At 38.2% G+C, this 21,618-nt stretch overlaps 1 protein-coding gene across 2 annotated transcripts in view; it reads left to right on the top strand.

Moving 5' to 3' along the window:
• Positions 1–21,618, top strand: part of prkd2 (protein kinase D2) — a 36,162-nt gene that overhangs the window by 6,887 nt on the left and 7,657 nt on the right. Inside the window, exons 2-11 of one of the 2 annotated variants that reach the window (XM_030152226.1) lie at positions 16,412–16,550; positions 16,661–16,792; positions 17,799–17,998; positions 19,213–19,396; positions 19,486–19,557; positions 19,757–19,774; positions 19,964–20,123; positions 20,209–20,320; positions 21,061–21,138; positions 21,235–21,553. In XM_030152226.1, coding sequence (XP_030008086.1) covers positions 16,412–16,550; positions 16,661–16,792; positions 17,799–17,998; positions 19,213–19,396; positions 19,486–19,557; positions 19,757–19,774; positions 19,964–20,123; positions 20,209–20,320; positions 21,061–21,138; positions 21,235–21,553 — 1,414 coding nt within the window. The remainder of the gene's footprint in view (positions 1–16,411; positions 16,551–16,660; positions 16,793–17,798; positions 17,999–19,212; positions 19,397–19,485; positions 19,558–19,756; positions 19,775–19,963; positions 20,124–20,208; positions 20,321–21,060; positions 21,139–21,234; positions 21,554–21,618) is intronic. The other variant, XM_030152227.1, reaches the window with a different exon arrangement.

Raw genomic sequence — 21,618 nt, 5'->3', positions numbered from 1 at the left:
TCGCTCCAGAGTCGAGGTGCTCTGGAACTTAAGATTTGAGTTTCAAGTTTGGAACGAACAGAAGGGCCCCACCTGAGGCTCTATGGTCCTGAGCTGGGTTATAGGGGGTTCTGGATACTGGAGCAACGTGATGAATAAAATCGTAAAAATCAATTAAAAAAACATGGAGTCAATGCAAGGAAACCAGTATAGATGTGATGTTATGTCACCTGTTAAAACCAGCATAGAACACACAGATACACGTACAAACACACAGCTGTGACTGAGCCTCTGCCCTAGCCATTGTTTCCATCTCCGTTTTGGAAGGGGCTGTTTCTTTATCTCCCTCCCTGGAGAAGCCGTTTGGCCCTGGGAATGGGTCATACACTCAACCTCCTGTTTACCTCACTTTCTTACACGTGTAACCCACACAAACACTGCAAAGTAGCGTAACAGTTGGCCCTGATTTCCCTGTTGAAGGCCCAGTTGAACAGACAAGGTCATATTGTTTGTATGAATGCATGTGTTCTGTGTTCAGCACTGACTTAATTTAGTTTGACCTGCAACCCACATCTACACTTCCATCCAGTGCACTGATCTGATGTCACGGGAGTTTGTCTTCATGCTTGCTTTCTCGCTTATTGAAACACCGCTCATATGTGTCAGAGCCACTGGGCAAATACATTCAGTTTATCAGCCAAACCTGTTAGTTAATGAATAAATGCCAGTTAATTAGCAAGACACTAAAGCAGGCGGACAAGTAAGCAAAGAATAAACCCCACCCTTATCGGGCTACATGACATTTGATGACTGAAGATAGCACAGCTCTGAACAAATGCAGTAGCTTTAGCCAAATGATCTCAGTGTAGCTATGATTATTGTATTTAAAACCATACTGCTGGAAAGGAAATGATGTCTGCTTGCAAAGGGGTAGACCCACACTGATATGCATGGGTTCTGCTCATACCAAACCTGTTACTGTTTGGGTGTATGTGTGTCTCTCTCAATTTGAATGCTAACGGAACAGCTTTGCATGACTAACTGTGCCTGGTGTCTCCTGGCTGTTACCGTTGAGCAGCAGGGGAAACATTAGTTCACACAAGGACATTTGATTATTCAAAGCACACACTGCTGGGTGAAGCCCACTGAAGGGGATGTGTATCAGTAAGAAAAAGGGAAAAAAAAACCCAATATGGATACAGATTCCGACTGTGTGCATCCACTGAAACTGTGATCCCAAAAATTATATAATTTTTTTTGCATAATTTGTGACAAAACGTGGCTCTGTAGTTTTACTGTTTCTTGATGCTAGTAGAAATAATGTTATTAGCACCATCGTACATTCTATGAAACAATTTGACAACAAAAGAGATCAAATGGCTTAAGAAAAAGTCAGAACAAAACAAACAAACAAGCTCCTACCCAGACTGGACTTTCTTCTCTAGTCATTTTTTTCTTTGGCTTATCAGGCCTTTCAGACCCCTACATTCTTATTCTTGTTCCAAAGGATAAATTATAATACTAATCCAGTGATTAGCACCAGTAAAACAGTTTGTGCCTTAATCCAATTGGGAGTTGTAGAGCTGAGCAGCATGTAACAATGTGGGGGATCAAACCAGCTGGTTAGAAGGAGAGAATTTCTACTCTTGTGAACAACATAGTACAACACAGGGCTTGTTTAGAAAGTGTCGAATACTGGGTAAAAATAAGAGAGAAATAGAGAAAAAAGAGAGAAATAGTTAAGGAGGTCTGTTCTTTTAAAAGTTGCCATCACAGTGGCTGGAAACATACAGGATTAGGAAACTGGTAAATATCTTTTTCAAAGCACTTGAAGGAGCGTACAACGTTCGTCACCAGTATTTCATCAAATCTGTAAATCTGTGATGGCCTAAGAATCAAGAATCTGTTAGTCTTTCCGTGATTACGTACCTGAATTACTTCCCTCATGGTGAACAGCTTCGAAGTGTACTCCATCACAAGCCATCAGTTTGTGTACATACCAAACCAAAACCAAACCATCACTCGAGCCTTTTCTAAATTCCACGCAGTCGCAGCAGCAAGAAGCAATGAAGCCGTTTCCGTGTTTGTTGCTGCTGCGGACATACTGCAGCTGCGTGGAATTCCCATTCCCACAATGCACTTTGCCACAAAATTTCCGAAAAGGCCAGAGTGACATATCTGTTTGGTATGGAAACAAGCGTACTGCTTGTGATGGAGTCAACTTCGAAGTTTTTCACCTCGAGGGGAGTGATTCAGGTGCGTCATCACAGACTAATGGATTCGGGGTACTTCATATGCTGCTTTAAGTGGAACTTAAATGGCTTATACTGTACGTGGTGTTGAACAAGGTTATTATCATTAACGAAAACTAACGAAATAATGAAAACTAGAATTGTAAAAACATTTTCGTTAATTGAAATAAATAAAAACTATAATAAAAAGAAAAAAACAATAACTAACTGAAACTGTATTGTGTGCTTACAAAATTAACTAAAATGGATAAAAATTATGGATAAAATTCCCTTAGTTTTTGTCTTTGTCAGTTTCGGATTGGTACGGAATTGATTTATTTCACTCAAGCAGTTTTAGCTGATGGCACCATATGATATTTAACGGTCCGTCACTTGTGGTCACTTGTGGTTTAGAGTCGTCTTCTCATCCCCACTCTACCTGGAAACTTGCAGACTAAAGGTGGGAGAAAGCAGCAGAGTCCTGTATGGGATTTATTTGAATACAGAACCAAAGAAGGTAAAAGATATAAAAAAAAACTAATACTAAAACTAAGCATTTAGAAAATAACAAAAACTGATAAAAACTAGCAAACCTGTTCTAAAAATGAATTAAAACTAACCGAATTAGAGAAAAAAAAGTAAAAACTAAATAAAACCAAACTATAATGAAAAATTCAAAACTATTAGAACCTTGGTGTTGAAGCTATCAGCAGCAAGGGGAAGTTGTGTACCACAACAAACCCATGTCTACTGATACCAAGTCAAACTAATGACACTCCTGTCGATAGTTGACTTGATAGTTCTGTTAGCTGTTTTTCAGCCACAATAAAACCACAAATCACCTCAGTTTCCAGTTTGTGTTGTCAATAACAGCAGTAAAGATTTGTCCAAACAAGGTCAGAACTGTCAGTCAACCATTGGTGAACTCAGCAAATGTAATAACATAAGATAGTACATTTCTACTGCCATAAGCCTCATAATCAGACTCACCACTGGAAACATGTTGGGATTTCAGCGTTAAACTTCATTATTTTAGCAGTGCATATTTTTTTGGTGCTTAAATATATAATAATACATACCTGCAATGCTACATTTTTTTTTTTAGCGTAATTTTTTAAAAATTGTTTTTTCACCTTCTCACCAGTTCTGATTTTCAACCCCTTGGTTTTCAATACCTTTGAATACCAGCAGTCACTCACTACTCCCTCTACTGGTCAAACACTTTTTCAATATCATGTTGGCCTGAGGCTGTGAGTAAATTTAGTTGCATCAACAACTGTGACAATATGCCAGAACTCTTTTTTTCTAAACACTCTAATGACACCTATGGTCATTTTTAATCTTTTAAAGTAGAAATACTACATATAGCTCCTTGAATTATAAAAAACCCCCAAACAAACAAACAAAAAAAAATGACAACAGAGAGTAGTTCCTCCAGAAAGATGTTAAGGTACACACAACAAAATAATAAATGTTGCCTGATCTGACAGATAAACAGAGGAAGAGCTACATTGCTAAAGGCCCATGAAACTGTGCTGCTTATAGGTTGGTTGTGTAAAATGTGTGTGAGAGTATTCTTATGTACCCTGCAGACAATAGGGTCAGTGTGAGGGTTGACAGAGGTTGGCCAGAGGCACTAAGGGAGGGTGTGAGTGTGTACTGTATGTCTGCATGCAGCAGACACAGGGGAAATGGGCAAAACCACAGTCTTACCTCAGAAGGTAAACACATGACACCAATACTGGAGGCTGATTATTTTCCAGTCGGTTTTCACTGACGAGTGTCCATCAATTAGACCTTGGGTATGACCATGGCACCAGAACATTACTGTCTATGTAATAAATGACTAGAAAAGAGCACAGACCTCCAGCAGGGCCCTGCAGTCTGCTAATTCAGATATATTAAGAAATAAAGCTTCTACCCCATTTCTCTGCTCCAAAATTTTCACCAGCAATCCACAAAGTTTCATGAAAATGCAATCTGTAGTTACTGTGTAAGGCTGCTAAAAGAAAACTTACTGTCTGGTAGTGGGAGTAACATATAAAGTGTAAAATTTATGTTATGGACAATTCAGAAAAGAGGTAACCCATGTGTGTATATGCAATATTTACAAAGCAAAATGCAGAAAAGCAACAGTAGATTTTGTGCGTACTTCTTTAAAGAAAAAAATGCTACCCATTTCAATAGGTCATGGAGTTTAGTTAGAGTCAAGGGACTTATCAGACTTATCTTTCTAAATGTAACCACAAATTTGTCCCATGACTGCAGTCCAATAGGCATCGTTTCTCCCTTTTTTCAGTTAATCTCTGAAGCCATGCTGCAGGAGAGGAGAGAATGAAAGAGCGGCATGTGGAAAGGAGGGGGGGGCAGGAATAAAGCAAAGAAAGGGTGACTCAGAGTGCAGTAATGTGCCTATTGTGACACTTGGCATTCAGCTTTATGTGTTTGTGTGTCCATGGCAGTGCTGGCACAGGCAGTATGTGCAAATACTCCTCTATGACCAGACTAAGTGTGTGTGTGTGTGTGTGTGTTTTTTCATTAGATAACTATGGAGAATGCATTAGATCTATGGCCAAAGCACATTAAGAACCTTGATGGCAGGGAATGGAAAAACTGAGGGATATTCACTGGTGTGTTCATCTATAAGCCCAATATTATATCTGAAATAAAGTTAACTTCTCGAATGTGAGAGGTTTTTTTTACTCATGACAAACCTCTAAAGGTTTTTAGCTTAATTAAAGGGGTCATATGTTTTGCTAAACCCACCTTTATTAGTCTTTGGTACATTTATTTGTGTATTTGGACCCTAACAATTCATAAAGTTTAAATTTGAACCCTCAAGGTGCTGCAAAGCTATCTTTATATTCATTCCGGCAAAAATTGAGTGGATTTCTCCAACCCGTTTCAATTCCTTCTTAATTTGTTAGGTCTATAACTAGTTATGTCACGACATTTGCACATATAAGGTCAAGACTGCCGACGAACATTTCTCAGAGTACACCATATTTGTTTGTCAGCAGCAAAAAAAAAAAAAAAAAGCAAAATCTCACTCCTTTAAATAATTTCTCAAATTCTGAAGTGGGTATCTCTTCAATTGTTATATTACATTAGTTTAGATGAATTATGCAGACACTTTAATGGTACTTGTATGTGGTTTATAGGTGATATTGTTTTATTAGATGTGAAGGGAGATTTTTTTTTTCTTTTCAGTACACTTTTATTAATGTCTACTTTAGGGTTACTTTAAAGAGAGATGTACAAATACCAGATGTAGGCCTATTATATTACACTAATAAAAAAGAGTGTGTGAGAATACATAAACAAATTTTCTACAAGAATGTTCACACACAGGGGTCGCTTTCACTTCTTGTTTTATATTCTACATCATGTGTAAAATGTGTCACTGTACTACGGTAATGTAGACACAACGCTTTGTACCGTGTTATGGAAAATCACTGAATATTTGTGCATCATGCTTCATGCACAAGCAGTGTATAAAAATACTCATGTTATAATTAGGCAGTCTTATCTGTGTAAGGTAAAACATGGGAAAGGTTTGTTTGTTTTTGTTTTTTTTTTTTTTAATTAAAGCAGTGACCAGCAAATGTGCCCACATCTCTGCTAGAACTTGTTTAGGTGGTGTGCTTCTACAATTTTTCACATGTTTTTGCAAGAGCAGTTTAGAATCAAGTTCGGGTGTTAATGAACAGAATGATCTGTCTTATACTTATGGTCATGCTTGTATTTTTAAACAGTAGAAACTATTTCCCTGCCTGTAATTGTGTTTTTTTCCCCTTCAACTATGTAGTACACGTTCCTGTTTTAACAGTGCTTATACTATCCTGTATTTATTGCATATCAGTGTGAAAAATGAACAATATAATTTTAAGACAAATGGATATGTTGACAACGTGACAAAGACCAAGGCAATAAAACACTATAATTTTAGCGAAGTACTCATTTTAATGCTCCTTTTCCATTCGTCTTTATTATTTTTCCTACTCTTGATCCAGACTTGCCTTCTCACATGAAGGCCTCCTCTCTTTCTCTCTCTCTTGTCATGAATCAGTGAGTTGTTCGTTGCACACTGAGTGGATTGAATGCAAGGTTCCTATCAGTTTACCTGCCCAGAATCAAGCCAAGGAGAGACAGAAGGGAGGAGGAAGGGGGTGAATGGAGACAGGAGCTGCTACCAACAAAGGCCGCTTCAGAACTGCAGTGCGTGTCTCCTTTATCCCCAGACCCCTCTCTCCTGCCTGGATGTGACTCTCATGTTACCCTCCCTGTCCTTCTTGATGCTTGGAGCAGAATGCGATGCTTTGTCCCTGTGCTGCTGCTTGAGACTAACCCGCTTCCACTTACACACGCACAGAGTACACAGCCATAAGGTATACACACGAGTATAAAACACACATGCGTGAAGCACACTTTTATCAAACATTTTCACGTGCGATCTCTCCTTTTCTACTTTTAATCCGTCTTGTTTTTTCCATCTGTGCTTTACTATTTTCCCATGTCTTTGATGATTATTTGATTAAGACACTTTACGCTTAGTTGAGACTGTATCTTCTCACCGTCTTACTCGGACCTCTGTGTGGGATATTTAAACAGAATGTACAATATATTAGAAATGCATCTTTCTTTTTCCATTATCTTATGATTTGTTTATGTGAGAACTCATGACCACTTTGGTCCTGACAGCCAACCTCAAAGCTCCTTTATTCCCTGCAGAAAACTTTGCAGAAAATTATGTTATGTTAGCAATCCAGTCCGTCTGTTTTTCTTTAGTCCTCATGTGTGTGCATATTTACATTTTCATTGTTATGTTTTGTGCGCATGTGTGTGTACAACCTGGATTTACACTCCCCTCACAAGTCACTCAGGTTTACACAGTTATCTCTGGTATGTAGAACCACGTCAGGAATGTAAACCTGATTATTTCTCTTCAAGACGAGATACACACAGAGGCACACATGCATGTGCAACATGAGTCAAGACAAACGCAAAAGCACAATAGTATGACGCTTCATTAAGAACGTCATTAAATTTTACTTTGAGCGTTTGTAAAAGTCAGGATTGCAAAATGGCTTGTGTTCGAAACTTGCCATTCTACGGAAATTTTAATTATTTTTTCACACAGCATTCGCAGTTAAGTCACTGCATATCAGTAAAATTAAATCAAAGATGAATTAAAAGATATTGAATTATTTCTCCATCCAAGGTCACAAACACTTATGCTGTGACATAGAAGGGTCTTACAAGCCTGCATGCCAAACAATTAAAGAAGCTACTGGAGGAGTGTGGACATCCCATGTTTTAATTCACCAGGGTTCTAGCTACTACTTTTATTGACAAACTCCTGACAATAACGCGAGCCTTTGATGGGCTTTCACATTCAAACTGCATAGATAAATATAAAATAATGTAGCCTTTAGGATCACTTTATAAATTCAACTGGGATCATGATCATAACTTGATCATCAGTCAGTCCAGTGTTATACTACATCCTGCTGTTCAGGTTCTCATTAACCTTTGAAGCTCGAACAACATGCACATTTACTCAAACAGTTACTTTCTCTCTTTTGTGGTGTCTGTTTGAGGAGATGCATACAAACACTACTTACAAAAACAGGAAGGCTCAGAATTTAGCGACAACAGCCACCTCCCATTACAGGTGTGTTCACACTTCTGCATGTTACAGCATGTGCAAATGCCAGCTAACAACAAAGATATAATCAAAACTACCAACAGGTGACTAGTTTCTGGTGCTAGGAGGGCACAGGATACTATGCTGTGTCACCCAGCTAATGTAGCACTTGATTTGTCTTGCTTTGTGTGCGTACTTTCTTTGTCGATTCATCTTTTTCGAGCTTGCCAAGCCCAGCAGTTAGCTGACGTCAGGGGTATTACTTAATTCCTCGTCCTTCTGGCACAGAGCTGTCATTCACTCCTGTGATTTAAAGCATGACGTGTCTCTAAAAACAACAGCTCAGGTTCTGTCGTTGTTTCCTTCAAATAGCATCGTCTCAAGTAAACACTTTACAGGTGCCTGAGGGCACAAGGAGGGCAGGGATGGCCTTTTTTTTTCTCACTGATTCTATCTTTTCATCAGTGTGTGACCTCATTGCGGTTAAAAATAGAAAGTGGGACCAGCAACACATTTGTTCCATCAGTAATACTGTAAGCACAAAAGGAAAAATTCCAGTGTTGGCCAGCTTGTTGTCCGGAGCTAATGAGGGCAGATCATTGACGTCTTTACATGCTCGTTACCACAGCAACCCCTCATTAAACACCTCATCACCTTTCCGATAGGTGGGGTGGTTCTTTCTGACTCCTGTGCCTGACATGTTAACAAGGACAGGGGGTTGTTGTGGGCTTTGAATGTGTTTCTGATTTTTTTAAAAAAAAGTATTGTAAAGTACTGACAGAAATGAATAAATGCATGCAAAGAAAAGTGAAGGAGCATTACAACACATCCCCTTGGTCCTGAACAATATGTGCACATTAAAAGGTGAGCGTGTAAATGCACCAAAGTGTGTAGAAGGTTGTTTGATTTGTTACACAGTGCGACATGGATGTTTAAACAATGTCTGTTGTTTGAAGGGATGCAGTGTGTTTCCTCTTGACTATAAAATGGCTGGATCAGGTTCCTGTTGTGATAACCATCCTCTGTTGCAGAAACACATCAGTTTGGAGGACCATGTATGGTTATAAAGGTCACACTGTTTAGAGAACTGGATGTGGAAGACACCACACTTCTTGTATTTTTGCCAAACTGATTCTCATTTGTTGATCGTGTGTCATCACTGGACTTTCCTCCTGTTGATTCTGTAGAACTACAGTGTTTCTGTAATGTACTGCTCTGTATAAACACAAATCCAGCTCCTGTCATCCTTTAACATCTCACCCCTCCAGGCAATTTTCACCACACTATTAAAGCATCAACTGTAACAAAAGTACAAATACGTGCACGTACAACTCACACATGTCTTAGTTTTGAGAATTTAGCAGTTCAGTGTTACAGAATTTTGATCCAAAAATTCTGAGCACAAAATGTATACATGAAGTGGCTGACCAAGTTTAAATAATGAAATATAATATTTACTTTAATTATAACTACCACTACTACAACTACTACTATCCATATTGTACGGTACATCATGCTTTTAAAGAGCTATAAACCACACGAGCAGTATTGTAATTTCCTCAATATTACAATTATATTAGTTATAATAATATTAACAGTTGTGGAACCAAAGAAGAGTTAAATAAATAATAATAAAGCACAAACATAAATAGCACTATTTAATGCTAACCCTTCCTTATTTGTCATTTTGGAGTTTCCCTTTTTGCTAAAAAAAAAGAAAAAAAAGTCACCTTGCTCATGTTGAAGAAACCACAATTACTGAATGTTAATTCAACATTAAAGATGCTTTACCTCATACCTTACTGTTTGCATCCTTAAAGGGAAGTAAAACAAGTACAGCTTTATAATACATTAAGGTGGACAACAGTTAAGTTTTATGTTTTGCCTCACTATATACATAAACAAAAGCTTATGGGATTCCATCAGCCACATCAGCCAAAACAAAATGAAGGTTATGGGGTCAGAATGATTGATGGGTAAGCTCCCACATCTGCCGCACATCTGTAAACTGCAGAACTATCATTATGAGGCACTTACTTATTATTGCATGAAGGTGATGATGTGTAAATGTGTGTGTGTTATCGTATGTTTGTGTGGTTTGGTGGTCAAAGGTGTCTCATGCTGAGCTGCTGCAGGGGAAGTAATGGGGAGGATGAAAAGCACAAGCAAGCAGCTTTCTCAGCAGGACATAAAAGTCTTTGTGTTCTTCACACATGCAGCGTCTTTATATAAAGACGGTCTATATTTAGAGGCACTGCTCTACAGCCCTTCGACATGCCCTCGAGGTCGGAACACCAACTCAACTGGACATCAGTGCATGTGCTGTTAACCTGTTGATGATTTCTGTAGTCTGCGTGGTGCCGCTGTAATGTTTGAATTGTGTTGTTGTTGTTCAGTTAGTTTCTTTCTGTGCTGTCCTTGTGTATATACACTGTCATGTTATTTTATCTATTAACTTTAGCTTTAGTTTTATTTTACAAGGTAAATTAAGGTTACATCCTCTTCTTCAGCTAGCTGCATCAAATTGACTGGAGGAGGGAGAAGGAAATAGGTCACCTTTCTGTACTCTGAAGGTTCCAGTCTGTCTGCACTTGTTGAACCTTACACAAAAGACAATCACAACTGTGAATGTGCCTGTGACCTACATCACATAACGGGGGTTGAGGTGATCAATAAGGAAAAAAAAAATCACCATAGAGGAAAGGAAATGACTGGCATGTGGCATGAAATGTTTGTCAGTGTTAGAGCTAGAACACTAAGAAACTGATCTCAAATCAGTTTCTTTGTGTTCCAAATATTGATATGATGAGAGGGACATTTTTTGTGTGTAGTGGACACAAACTGTGGTGTCACCTGTTTTTATTTTTTATTTTACATGTGCACATCCTGTTGTCTGAAGTGTGTGATGAATCTGTTTAGCCTGTACTGATAGTAGTGACATCACACACAGGCCCACAGCAACAGAAAGTGACAGTCATCGTTCAGGACTGTAATAACAGCTGCATCAAAGTGCATCAAAAGAGTACACTTCTGCCTTCAAACAGCTCTTTAATCATGAACTTCTACACATGGGTCCACCAAAAATCATTTAATTACACCCCGAATCTGAACACAACCTCTATCCTGCTTGAAATGTAGGTTACTGAAGCCATTAGTGAGTGCAAGCCAGTGCTGCTGGACGGAGGGTGTTAACATTACATCAGTTTGCATGGGAGATAGTGGACCACATAAAACACAATATTATTGGCTGGTAGGGCTTAAAAACAGTGACTCTTATTTTCTTTGTTTCTCTACTCTCAGTCCTCTTCAGTGGGCTTACAGTAGCTTGTAAAAAAAATAGGTTAAACAGTATAAAGGGAAGTTAGATGAGGTTGGTTAACAAGGCAGTAAAAGAGGAAAACAGAGTGATGGGAAACAAAGGGAGGAGTTGCAGTAAAGAAGACCTAGTCCATAATTCATTTCACTCATAATGGCTTCATTGGCCCGAAGAGCAGCAGGAATAAAGCAAGCAAGGCAAGGCAACCTGATCCCTGGTAACCCAAAAAACCAGCCAGAGACACAGCCCTGTCTCCAGGCAAACTACACTGCACAGTAGTTCAAATGATAATACAGGCAACTCTTTGTCTGCAGAGTGTATGCACAGCCACACACACACACACACATGTATGTATATATATATATATATATATATATATATATATATATATATATATATATATATATATATGCACATACGCACATACACAGTTTCTTGCAAATGCAATAATAACTTACTTGCCTACTCTTAATCTGTACTGTCTAAGCCACATATACAGGGACAAGTAAACATTTAGAAATGGTTATGTAATTACAAGGCAAAGAAAGTCATTCTCTCCCAAGCTGAATGTGGCAGCTATGTGTGGACTGTGCTTTTACTCAGAGAAAGAAGAAAAGAAGACAGTCATTTTCTCCAAGGGGACTGTGGTTTTAGCATGTTGGGAAACTGTGATTTTTTTTTTTTTTTTGTCGGCCTGTAAAGACTTTAGGCCTGTATAGACGTGGCGACTGCAGTTGTAGCTGTTACATTGTGTTTGTTTTGGGCAGTAGACTTTGGATAATATGACAAAGCTTGTTTCTGAAGTTGCTCTGGAAAAGAGTAAGCAACAACAGTGTGGACTTAATAGCAGGGAAGTTGGAATCAGACGGTGCTCTGGGGTTTACAAATGACTTAGGCCGAGGCTTGTCTGAGATTTGGATAAAACTGGGAGTCTCCTCTGATCTGGGCTTTGTGGGTGTTTGTAATTACAAGTGGCAGCAGTTGGTCTTATTTGTGGCAACTCCAGCTACTGATGCATGCAGTTATTACATGATTCACAACTGTCAAAGCTTGTGGGTTTTTAAGTCTGGAGGCAGAAAACTTTGGAGACTTTTCTGGTAAAGATCTGTATTGTCTGATGGACCCAAAGCCAGAAACATTTATACTGACGTCAGGTGAATTAAATGGTTGGTTGCAAGAAAAAAGAAAGAAAATTCTGGCTTACCACAAAATGTAGTTGACCATAGTTATGGTTTTATATAACCTTCTGTGTGATTTTTGTTTCAGTCATAGAAATGTGGAGGTGGAGAGAATTTAATTTGTGTTGCGCACAGTGTTGAAAAATGGAAAATGTTCAATCAAGGCACTTCTTTTCAGTTACTCCTGATAATTAAAGGCCTCACTCTGCATAGTTTTGTACTTTATATAAGCTAGTAGAAATACTCCTTACAAAGCGTGAGTTATCTCTGGCCTGTGGTTTCCCAGTGCGATCATTCATGTTTGTGTTAGTGCAGATGATTAAACACTAACATATCAGATTAATCAGAATTAGAATCATGTTTATTGCCATGTAAGTAAACAGGGTTCACATTAGGCCTAACTATAAATACACGACTCCAGTAACTACAATTTAAATGGCTAATAAGGGTTTATATAACCCCTGAAAAACTCCACCATATGTCAAGTCATATTCCTGATACATGTACTAAATGCCCAGATAATAAAGGAACTCTTATTCAGTGTCAATGGGAATGTCCAAAGATACAAAGATTCTGGAAGGAGGTCATCAGTTGTATGTCTGAGGTATTTAACATCAAGATTCCATTTTGTGCCAAACTTTGTGTCCTGGCAATATATCCTGAGGATTTCACACATACTAATAAACAAACTAAAGTGTTGGACTTTGGACTGTTGCATGCCAGGAAAGTTATCGCTGTGAACTGGAAGAGAATGTAAGCTCCTTCTATAAAGCAATGGATAAAAGAACTATCAGAGTGCATCAGACTGGAAAGACTGGAGGAATTTGTACAATTATGAGAACCTTATATGAACATTATGGTATCTGGACAATAGGGACATGACATCCAAATTATTAGTGTTTTATTTTTTATTATTATGATTTGTATTTTAATTTTATTTCTACATATATGTATACATGTTCATAGGAATATATGTATGTTATTTACAGGGTGGGGAAGCAAAATTTACAATGAACATTTAGTTGTTTTTTCTCAGCAGGCACTACGTCAGTTGTTTTGAAACCAAACATATATTGATGTCATTATCATACCTAACACTATTATCCATACCTTTTCAGAAACTTTTGCCCATATGAGTAATCAGGAAAGCAAACGTCAAAGAGTGTGTGATTTGCTGAATGCACTCATCACACCAAAGGAGATTTCAAAAATAGTTGGAGTGTCCATAAAGACTGTTTATAATGTAAAGAAGAGAATGACTATGAGCAAAACTATTACGAGAAAGTCTGGAAGATACTATTAAAGAAGAATGGGAGAAGTTGTCACCCGAATATCTGAGGAACACTTGCGCAAGTTTCAGGAAGCGTGTGAAGGCAGTTATTGAGAAAGAAGGAGGACACATAGAATAAAAACATTTTCTATTATGTAAATTTTCTAGTGGCAAATAAATTCTCATGACTTTCAATAAACTAATTGGTCATACACTGTCTTTCAATCCCTGCCTCAAAATATTGTAAATTTTGCTTCCCCACCCTGTATAGATATGTCATTTGGGGCAAGTTTACCTGGTGTGTATGGGTGTTTGTGTTGTTTTGAGTCATGTTCTTTATGTATATTACTATTATTTATATTGGTTACCTTTCATTATAAAAAACTTGAATACCAATAAAAATATTGTGAAAAAAAAAGCAGGGTTCACATTACTAGGAATTAGCTTCAGTGGTTTGGTGCATACACAGAATAGCATGTAAATAGTTAAATGGTGCATAGTAAAAGTCAACCCATGTTCCTTAAGTTGTCATTGGCAGGTAGGTATCACTGTCAACCCTTAACCCTTCTATGTGACCCTTCTGTTCTCACGTTCACCGTCACAGTTGTTGTTAATCCATCCTTTTTATTTTCTTTGGGTTGTTTGTGAATGAGCTTTGTATAATAGGTGTGCTCTGTAGACAAAGAGCAAGATTATGTCAATGGTTGCACTGATTTACACACAAAATCCTTTCGTTCTGTCTGGTTTATACTCTATCCTCATGTTATAAAACTGTGTCTGTGATAACCTTTGTTGCACTGTATATAGGAGTAATTGCTGGTGAATAGCTTATGCAGCATCTGTGAATGTGGGGAACACTCACTCGGTTTCTTTTGTGTGTGTGTGTGTGTGTGTGTGTGTGTGTGTGTGTGTGTGTGTCTTGTTGACTGTGTGGTCAGTGGCAGTAGCCCACTGCAGGGGTGTGGTGGACTCACGACCCAAGCCTGGATTTCAGATGTGGTGATGTGGAGGGCCTGTTGGGAAACTGAGAGGGAGGTTGTGTCTGCATGTTTGTGTGTGTTCAGGAGAAAATAAGGGAAATGGGGGGGAAGAGAGGGTGTGTGTTGGTGTTTGTAAGAAGGGTGTGTCTGCTGGTAAGTGAGGAGGAGGAGGTGTGCATATCATTGTGTCGGTCCAAGGTGGAGACCAGGGTTCCCCTTCCTGTAAGTTGTTAGAGGCCAGATGGTGAATCCTGACTCCAGCAGGAGAAAAACAATAACACGCACAGGGAGGATTTTGTGTGAGCATGGATGTTAGAAAGATGTATGTTTTTTTTTCTCTGTCCTGTGCGTCTAGTCTCCCTCAGTGTGTGTCATGAACTCTCAGTTAATCACAAGTAAATTTTAAAGAGCAGTTAATGTTTTCCTTTCTTGCTGTATGTGTGTCTGTGTTTGTGTGTCTTTCTGTGTGTACCCACGGTGTCCTGTGTGGTGTGGCCACTGAAGTGAACCAGACATTATTAACTATTCAGGAGAGCAGGGTTTCCCTATGACAGCCTCCTTTGCTTTGCTGACTTCTGACTGACACTCTCATCTCTCAAATCTCTGGAAGGCCTTCATGGAAACCTGCAAATGTGTGTGTACTTTCATAGGGTTGATAAGGGGATGGGATAAAGTTTCTCCTTTGACTTAGTTTCTGCAATAACTTAAGTTTCCCAATTTGTGGTGTACTCCCAGTGTGTCTTATGCATGCTGCACTATGAGTGTGTGCTTTCCAGATGATATTTCAGAAGCCAAACAAAGCAAAGCGGCATAACAGATTTAGTCATAGACATACATTCAGCGCATGGTCTTGAATTTCCATGAGATCATACTGTACATTCTTGGTTTACCTTCATGTACCACGTTAATGTAAAAACATGTAAACAAACCACTCATTTCAGGATATGAGGAACAACTACCAACCATTTAATAGCAGCTTTATCAGTTGTATTTTTATTATCTTTTATTATCTTATTTATCTTATTATCTCTCTAAGCGTCTTTGAGTACTTAGAAAACCGCTCTATAAAACCGATGTATTATTATTATTATTATTATTATTATTATTATCATTATCATTTTGTACTGTTTATTATTTCAAAACCTACACCGCTGATCATATAGGGTTTTATTATCTGAAACTACTGTCTTTTACTTTCTTCTTTATACTTTCTTCTTCTTTGTAGTACTTCTTATCTTCCACCGCTATCTGCTTTGATTATATGTGGTTTTACTATCTAAATCTACAGAATTTTTTGTTTGTCTTCTATTGTCTTTTAACTGTTTGAAGAATAGAATGGAACATAATAGAATAGAATAGTTCATTTTTTATTTATCTATTGTTCTATGAGGCCACAGAAACTGAGGACAACCCCCCTCCTTTCAACTAAATATGCCATGTATGCTGCAGAAACATATTTAGAGTTCATTTATTACAAGAACAAACAGGTTGCATCTTGATATTTTATTGAGCAAGGAAGGTCCCCAAAAGGAATGTCTGAATTTTGTGATTTAGGCAATTTTTCACAACTTTCAGGAAGCAAAACATTTAATTTGATATATTGTTCAGCCCTAATTAAAATTATATTTCAGTTAAAGAACTACTGCCATATTTTGTCTGATTTATAATGGATATATTTGTAGTGTGTTTTTTGCGGTAGTGTCTTGGATACATATTTTCTCTGGATTTGCAGAAAACCTTTTTTGATTTGCTTTTGCATTGTTCAGTCCCTTAACTTAAACTCCTCTTATGCTCTTTTTCTGTTTTCCAGTTCCCAGAGTGCGGCTTTTATGGCATTTATGACAAAATTTTACTGTTCAAGCATGACACAACCACCAACAACATCCTGCAGCTGGTTAAAGCTGCCAGTGACATTCAAGAGGGAGATCTGGTGGAGGTTGTGCTCTCTGGTATGTAACCATCTTAAATGTGTGATAAATTGTTTATTCTGCCTTGTTACAGCGATGTGATTATATCTTAACACCCACTGACCACATTTTACGTCTGTTATTTCTTTTAGCGGCAGCCACGTATGAAGATTTTCAAATCCGACCCCATGCACTAAATGTACACTCTTATCGGGCCCCGGCTTTCTGCGATCACTGTGGAGAGATGCTGTTTGGGCTGGTCCGACAGGGGCTCAAGTGTGACGGTATGCAAAATGGAGAATTAAAGTGGGAATGCAGAAAGACAGTTTTGTACTGTTTTTTTATTTAAACAGTGTCACCTGTCACTTATGATGACCAATATTGAACTCAAACACATTTTAGAGTTTAATATAATAATAGTAAGACGAAGAATAATGATAATACACTGCAAAAATCAAAATCTTACCAAGTGTTATTTTCTCATTTCTATTCAAAATATCTCACCACACTTAAAATCAGACATAATCACCTAAAGAGTAACTTTTCAGTGAGATATATTTTTAGACAGTAGATCTTGAAAATCTTATTTCAAGAAATCTTACCAAGATAATTTTCACTTGTTCCATTGGCAGATTTTTTTTGCTTAAATTAAGCAAAAAAAAAATCTTAAATTAAGCAAAAGAAAATCTGCCAATGGAACAAGTGAAAATTATCTTGGTAAGATTTCTTGAAATAAGATTTTCAAGATCTATTGTCTAAAAATAAGCTCTTATATCTCACTGAAAAGTTACTCTTTAGGTGATTATGTCTTATTTTAAATGTGATGAGATATTTTGACTAGAAATGAGAAAAATACACTTGGTAAGATTTAGATTTTTGCTGTGGCGTTTCTCATAAAGTTGGAATAAAATATTTTTTACCTCTTCTCATGAGATGATTGTGACAATGTGATTTATTTATGATAGATAAAGTGTAAATGTGACTCAGTATATAATCACTGTACCAGGTCAAAGGTGATTACTGATGTGTGTAAACTGGAATAAAAAGAGGAATGTGCCTGAAATCTTTATGGGCCTCAGTGTTAAACTTCAGTAGTCATAAACATTCATAAAGTGGTCTTCATGTTCACGACAGCTGTCACATCAAATGTCAGTTTTATGTGCTTGTTTTCATATAAACTGCTACTTACAATTTAGTTAATGTCTCTGATAAATGTCCTGTAAAACTTAACATCAACCACTATGTTGATTTTTTGCTCTCTGGTTTCTGGGTTTATGTTACCCCCTGCAGGATGTGGACTGAATTACCATAAACGTTGCGCATTCAGCATCCCAAACAACTGCAGTGGAGCTCGCAAACGCCGTCTCTCCACCACTTCCCTGTCCAGCAGTCAGTCCCTACGTCTGTCCACCACCGAGTCAGTGTACAGTGTAGGGACGGCCTCCACCTGCGCAGAGGACACCAGCCTCATCCGCTCACATACACAAATGGTACTGAACTACTCCTAAACAGAGTATTTTAGTAGGTTTTAGACTTTGGAGGACAATTGTCTTTTGAATAATTCCTCAAATTATTGTCAGGATAATTTTAAAGCCTGAATAACAGCAATAATGGATACCCTTCACTTTAAAAGGTTTAGATACACACTTAACGACAAACTGGGAGAATTTGAAAAAAAAATTGGAAATCAGTGATGTCATATATGGAGGGGCCAGACAGTTATGGTCCACTGCATAAGCAGTTGTTTTTTTGTTTTTTTCAAACTTTATTTACACAATGCTGTATACAAAATAGCTCAACAGCAGTCAACAACAGGAATAAACAATAACATTTAATGCATAACACTTGAGGCAAGGCAGGAAGAAAGTAAATAATATAAATACAAAAGTAAGTAAATAAATTAAGTAAATAAATAAAATAAGTTAAACAATAAACAAGAAAAGAAGGGGTAATCTAAGTAAAAAAAAAAAAAAAAAAAAAATTACAGTTCAAATTTGTTACATAAGGCTTTAGTTTTCACAGCTTTAGAGTTTGTGCAAAATTTAAGTGTGTCCAAGAAGGATATTAGTAGGATTTTTTTTTTTTTTTAATTATTTATTTATTTATTTATTTATTTTAGATGTGTTTAAATTTTAGATGTGTTTCATTTTTTATTTTTTGTTCAAGTAGGATTTAAAGACCACAAAGTTGGGTTTCTGATTGGCAAATTTGCTAGCATGTATATGAAATTTTGCTAATATAAGCAGTGGTCCACAGCGTAGCACTGCATCAGTTTATCTCAGTGGGTCTGGGATGGGATGGGGAGGGGGGATGGGTTTGGGGGGGGGGGGGGGTTGACATGTCAAATTGTGTTTTTTGTTTTTCTACCCCCTTCTTTCTTTCTTCTTTTTTTTCCTCACTTTATTCATGTTGTTTTCTTTTCATTTCTGATTGTGCATTTGTTGTGTTGACATCAAAATGAAGCATAATGTACCAATTAGGGGATCTCAAGTCTGTACTATGATAAGGCTTCATGATAAAAAATATCTGAAAAAAATTATTGTCAGGATAATGTCAGAAACCGGGTAAAGCTGCTCAGTTTACCCTCTGAAGTGCATCAAAATAGATCTTAAACACAAAGGGTAAAAATAGCAGCTATTTTTACTGTTTTATACCAACTGACTGGAATTTATGCACTTCCTTGTTGTTTTCTTTGTCCTGTTAGCCACGGACTGCTAGTGATGCCCGACGTTTTTACACGGGTCGACCTGTTCATCTGGATAAGATTTTGATGAGTAAGGTGAAGGTGCCCCACACATTTGCCGTCCATTCATACACAAGGCCGACAGTGTGCCAGTACTGTAAGAGGCTCCTTCGAGGACTGTTCAGACAGGGCCTACAGTGCAAAGGTGAGGAGGGAGAGAATTATCCACCTTATATATAACAACAACAGAACCAGTCAGAAGCATCAGGATGTGTTTTATTTTTTCCACTCTAGATTGCAAGTTCAACTGCCATAAACGCTGTGCATACAAGGTTCCTAATGACTGCCTCGGGGAAACCATTGGAGGTAGGAGGAGATATAAGTCTGTCATCTGTCCTTTATGTTCATGACTCTGTTAACCCTGCATGGATGTGTACAGTATTAATAACTCATCTGCATGCTTTTATTGTGAGAAGGAGGTTAATACTCATAAGCATACATCATATAATCTTCCAACTAACAAGACTGAAACTCACTGGAACTAATTTTTTTTTTATTTTCTCAGACAACAGAAGTAACAGTGGTAAGTATTGCCAGTACCCGCTATGAATGCATGCAAAGTAGTGCGCCGTGCTGAGGCTATAGATGGTGGTTTTAGTCATATTAGCGGCTCTAGGGCAGCTTATTAGAGCAATATTAATCGCATAATCCCAATAAAATGAGGTTGAACTCGAACACCTCTAACTCCATTGTGCGTTTTTGTTTACCTCAGACATGCTGAGTCCCAGTGCGGACCCCGAGGTGCCCATGGACTACAGCAGTGAGTATGACACATCAGATAAGTCCTCGATGGATGACTCAGATGAAGCCTGCAGTATTCCTGGGTCCTTCTCTCCGGAAAACAACCAGGATGGAACCAACGGAGACCAGAGGTGAAAGGAGAAGTCGCTCATTGAGTCTACATGCATTGCCGGCACATTTTACCAGCTAATGACCTAAATATTGTATTTCTTTCAGTGTTTACATCCCATTAATGAGGGTGGTACAATCTGTGAGACACACAACTCGACGTTCAAGTACAGCTATCAAGGAGGGGTGGATGGTTCACTACAGTAACAAGGACACACTGGTAAAAGCATTACCCATAATTCCTATCCTACTGGATATTTATACTGGTTTAGAGTTTTCTTTCTCCAGAGCCGTCACGACAGAAGTAAAGATCTCAAATAATTTTTCTTTTAAGTGCTTACATTTTTGTTTTTCTGTGTTTTGCACAATATTTTCTTGCTCTTAAATGTGTTTTGTTTATCTTATGATTCTAAAACATTACTCCCAGTCTTGTCATCGGTCTGCTTCGTCCAGTTAGTCTGCTTTCAATCTAATAGCTCCATTCTTAACCGTTTAGTCCTTGTTTCTATACACTTAATGGCTTGCGTTTGTCTTTTTATTTGCTAGTGTGTGTTAGTGGGTTTGTGTACATGTGAAGCCTCTTTCCTCATGAAAAGCTGAAGGTAAATAGAGGCTTACCCTCTAAGAGCATAAAAGCACTCTATGAGAAAATTGAACCTACAAAGCCACTCTCTGCTCCTTTTTACTAATGCATTCTCTGTATTTGAGCTTGAAGAAATTGACTGTCGCTTTAGATGTGACCTCTGACGGTACTAACAACTTTTTCTTACTGTCTTCTTCGTCATCTTGCAGCCTGTTGTCCTCCTTGTCTTTCTTCACATCTGGCTGCTCTTCTCTTCCTCTGGACCACAACTCAGAATTTTAGTTACAACCATGTTAATCCTTTAATTTTGCCATTCCTTTCCCCGTCACCCCCTCCCTTGATACCCTGCCTTCCCGTTTGTTGCTCCATCCCATCAGAGGAAGAGGCACTATTGGCGTCTAGACTGTAAGTGCATCATCCTTTTCCAGAACAACACCTCCAATAAATACTACAAGGTAAGGAAATGTTATTGTTCAATTGTTCAATCATGTCAATGCCATTTTTTTTTTATTATTATTTTTTTTTTATTGTATTGTCATTGGTCCATGTAGGAGATCCCTCTGTCTGAGATTCTGGAGTTGCGACCTGCTGGCAACTTCACTCTTGTCCCTCCTGGCACTAATCCTCACTGCTTCGAGCTCATCACAGGGACTATGTGCTACTTTGTAGGGGAGGACCCCAACACCCTCCCCTCTGTTTCAACCAGTAGTGCCCAGACTCTTCCTCAAACCCCCCCTTCACCCAGCCAGGTGGCACCCAACAGCGGCATTGGCCGTGAAGTGGCCAAGGCTTGGGAAAGTGCTATTCGCCAGGCCCTGATGCCTGTCATTTTTCAGGATGCGCCTCCAGCTGAGGGGAATACAACACACAGTAAGTGGACTGAATGCAGATGGTGTGCTTTAAATGAATCATGTTATTTTTATCAGCATATTTCA

The sequence above is a fragment of the Sphaeramia orbicularis genome, chromosome 13, assembly GCF_902148855.1.
Source record: "Sphaeramia orbicularis chromosome 13, fSphaOr1.1, whole genome shotgun sequence".
NCBI lineage: Eukaryota > Metazoa > Chordata > Actinopteri > Kurtiformes > Apogonidae > Sphaeramia > Sphaeramia orbicularis.
This window is presented reverse-complemented; position numbering and strand designations above follow the sequence as displayed.